Genomic DNA, 2,500 nt, shown 5'->3' with positions numbered 1-2,500 from the left:
CTGTGCATTGCTTGTCCTCACTGGGTTTTTGCTTGCATTTGTTATGATGTTAGCAGGTGGGGAATCAGCTAGGGCAAAGTTTAGTGAATTGATGATGGTGGTGACTAGAAAATAGTTGCAAGAGCAAGCAGGTTAAAAGGTAAGTTTACCTAGCTGGTCCCCACGGGGTGAAGGTTGTCTTGCTCATTGTTTTGATCCTTCAATTAAGCTACAGTCTGGAGTGAAAGGTAGCCTACTTTGAAAGGTTGTATTACTGTGCTGAATATTATGGCATATCATTTTCAGCACATTAATCAAACACATAACTTAGAATATCATCCTATCTCCTAACTTCAAAATGTTAGATAGAGGATTCAACATCAGGAGTGGTCTGCTGGTCTAAATAAATTAGTCACAATGCAAGACTGTATCTTAAAAGAATCTGTAAGCAATGAAGTTCAAGCTCAAAGTTTATTGTCATGTACTCATAAATAAGCATTTATAAGCATTGAAAAAGAATGACTGACCAGGCTATGATAATTTGTGACTCACTATGACATTCTGACATTACAGGTGGTGCTTAAAGACAGCAAGCCACAGATGTTCTTGACGCCCACCTCTCCTGAATCCTAATCTTTTATGGAAACTGATATAATTAGTATTTGATAACAAGCAAACATCGTCGCAAATACTAGCTGGTACTTTTACTAGGTAGCGTTAGTCAAGCGCTAACGTTAGCAGTTATCAGATACTTACCCTCATAGTTGTGAATGTACGAGGAAATGTACATTTTAAATCACTTCTCCCTCTTACTCTTCGGGGTGCAGGACAGGCCACCTACGATCCTGTGGACGTCTATGACGCTCACTGCCTCGGTAAATCCGCAAGACATCGGGAAAGTGAAAAGTAAGAACTGCTAGCGGCGGCTGCCAATCGACAGGCTCTTAACCGGATGTTGATCTGCCGACCCCGAATGGAATCGAACGTTCGCTCCGGCCATTGTGCACGTAGCGCATTGAAAATTGAAAGAGAGAGAGAAAGCAATAAAGGGCTGTGCACCATGAACCATGAATCATAAGGAATCATTCAAAACATTCAATAAGAGTAACTAGTTCAAGGGAAAACCACATTGAAATGCACCAATGGCGGCCATCCCATAAACACAAGCCAGAATCCTTCGCCTGTCTCCACTCATCTGTCTTGCCCTTCCTCTATCCCTCTCTTTTCCACTCTTCTCTCTCTCCATCTCTCACAGGGCCGGCGGATGTTACTGTAAGCACAAGACTGTGAGGCCCACGCTGGAGCTCTGCCTCCATCTAGTCTTTTCTAGCCCCATTTATCAGCCGCCTGAGTCAAACTGGACTCGAGTTGTTGAGGCCAGCTCTGCACTCATTTAGCACCACAGGCACTTGGAGAGAGAAAGTGTGTGTGTGTGTGTGTGTGTATGTGTGTCCATGTGTGTATAGTTTTGTGTTAACGGTGTGTGTGTGTGTGTGTGTGTGTGTGTGTGTCCATGTGTGTATAGTTTTGTGTTAACTGTGTGTGTGTGTGTGTGTGTGTGTGTGTGTATGTGTATGTACAGTATGTGTTAGTGTGTCCCTGTGCGTGTATTTCCGTGTTAACAGTGTGTGTGTGTGTGTGTGTGTGTGTGTGCACGTGTGTGTGTGTGTGTGTATGTACAGTATGTGTTAGTGTGTCCCCGTGTGTGTATTTCCGTGTTAAGTGTGTGTATGTGTGTGTGTGTGTGTGTGTGTGTGTGTGTGTGTGTGTGTGCGCGTGTGTGTGTGTGTGTGTGTGCGTGTGTGTGGGTGTATGTTTTAACACAGCATCATTAAGAATCACCGGCAGCTGGAAAGGAATGTGTTTATATGTGGGGAACAGGACTCCGGCTAACAGCTGAATGGTTTGGACATTCTGGTTCTTCATTCTTAGTGATGAGTTCCAAACGGTCACCACGACAACCGACAAGGGTGGGGTCTGTGCGAAGTTGGACCTGATGCCTGATTGGTGGGTTTGCTCAAGGGTGAACTGTGAGTGGTCGAGCAGTACTTACTCGTTATTGACAGCCCCGCCTTGGTCACAGTCACATGGTCTGCAGCCGTCCATGCTATCGCTCAGTCCCCAGTGTTGAGGCTATGTTAGAGCAATACACACACACACACACACACACACACACACACACACACACAGGATGAGCAAATAGAAGCACATAGACAGAGGCATCCTAAAAATAATAATATACAACTTTTTGTTGTCTGTACAACTGTCTGTGTGGGTTGGTGTATAAATGTATTTCTGGACTGCGTTCTTCTCTCACAAGACTGACCCCTATCAAACACAGCAGAGGGGCTGCAGACAGAAGTGGCCATCAAGGGCCGTTTACTTCCTGCTTAGGCGTGCAAATGTTTAGGAACGGAAAGTAAAATCCGGCCGTGAACCCCCCCCCCCCGGACAGCAGTATACTTGTTTTCATACCTCTTAACAATACATATACAAATACACACGTATACACACACACACA

At 44.8% G+C, this 2,500-nt stretch overlaps 1 protein-coding gene across 1 annotated transcript in view; it reads right to left on the bottom strand.

The window, feature by feature from the left end:
* Positions 1-2,500, bottom strand: part of lamb1b (laminin, beta 1b) — a 33,181-nt gene that overhangs the window by 22,035 nt on the left and 8,646 nt on the right. Inside the window, exon 12 of the mRNA XM_062517578.1 lies at positions 2,033-2,112. Coding sequence (XP_062373562.1) covers positions 2,033-2,112 — 80 coding nt within the window. The remainder of the gene's footprint in view (positions 1-2,032; positions 2,113-2,500) is intronic.

This window comes from Sardina pilchardus, chromosome 17, assembly GCF_963854185.1.
Source record: "Sardina pilchardus chromosome 17, fSarPil1.1, whole genome shotgun sequence".
Lineage (NCBI taxonomy): Eukaryota > Metazoa > Chordata > Actinopteri > Clupeiformes > Clupeidae > Sardina > Sardina pilchardus.
Note: the sequence above shows the minus strand (reverse complement) of the source record. Positions and strands in the feature narration are given on the sequence as shown.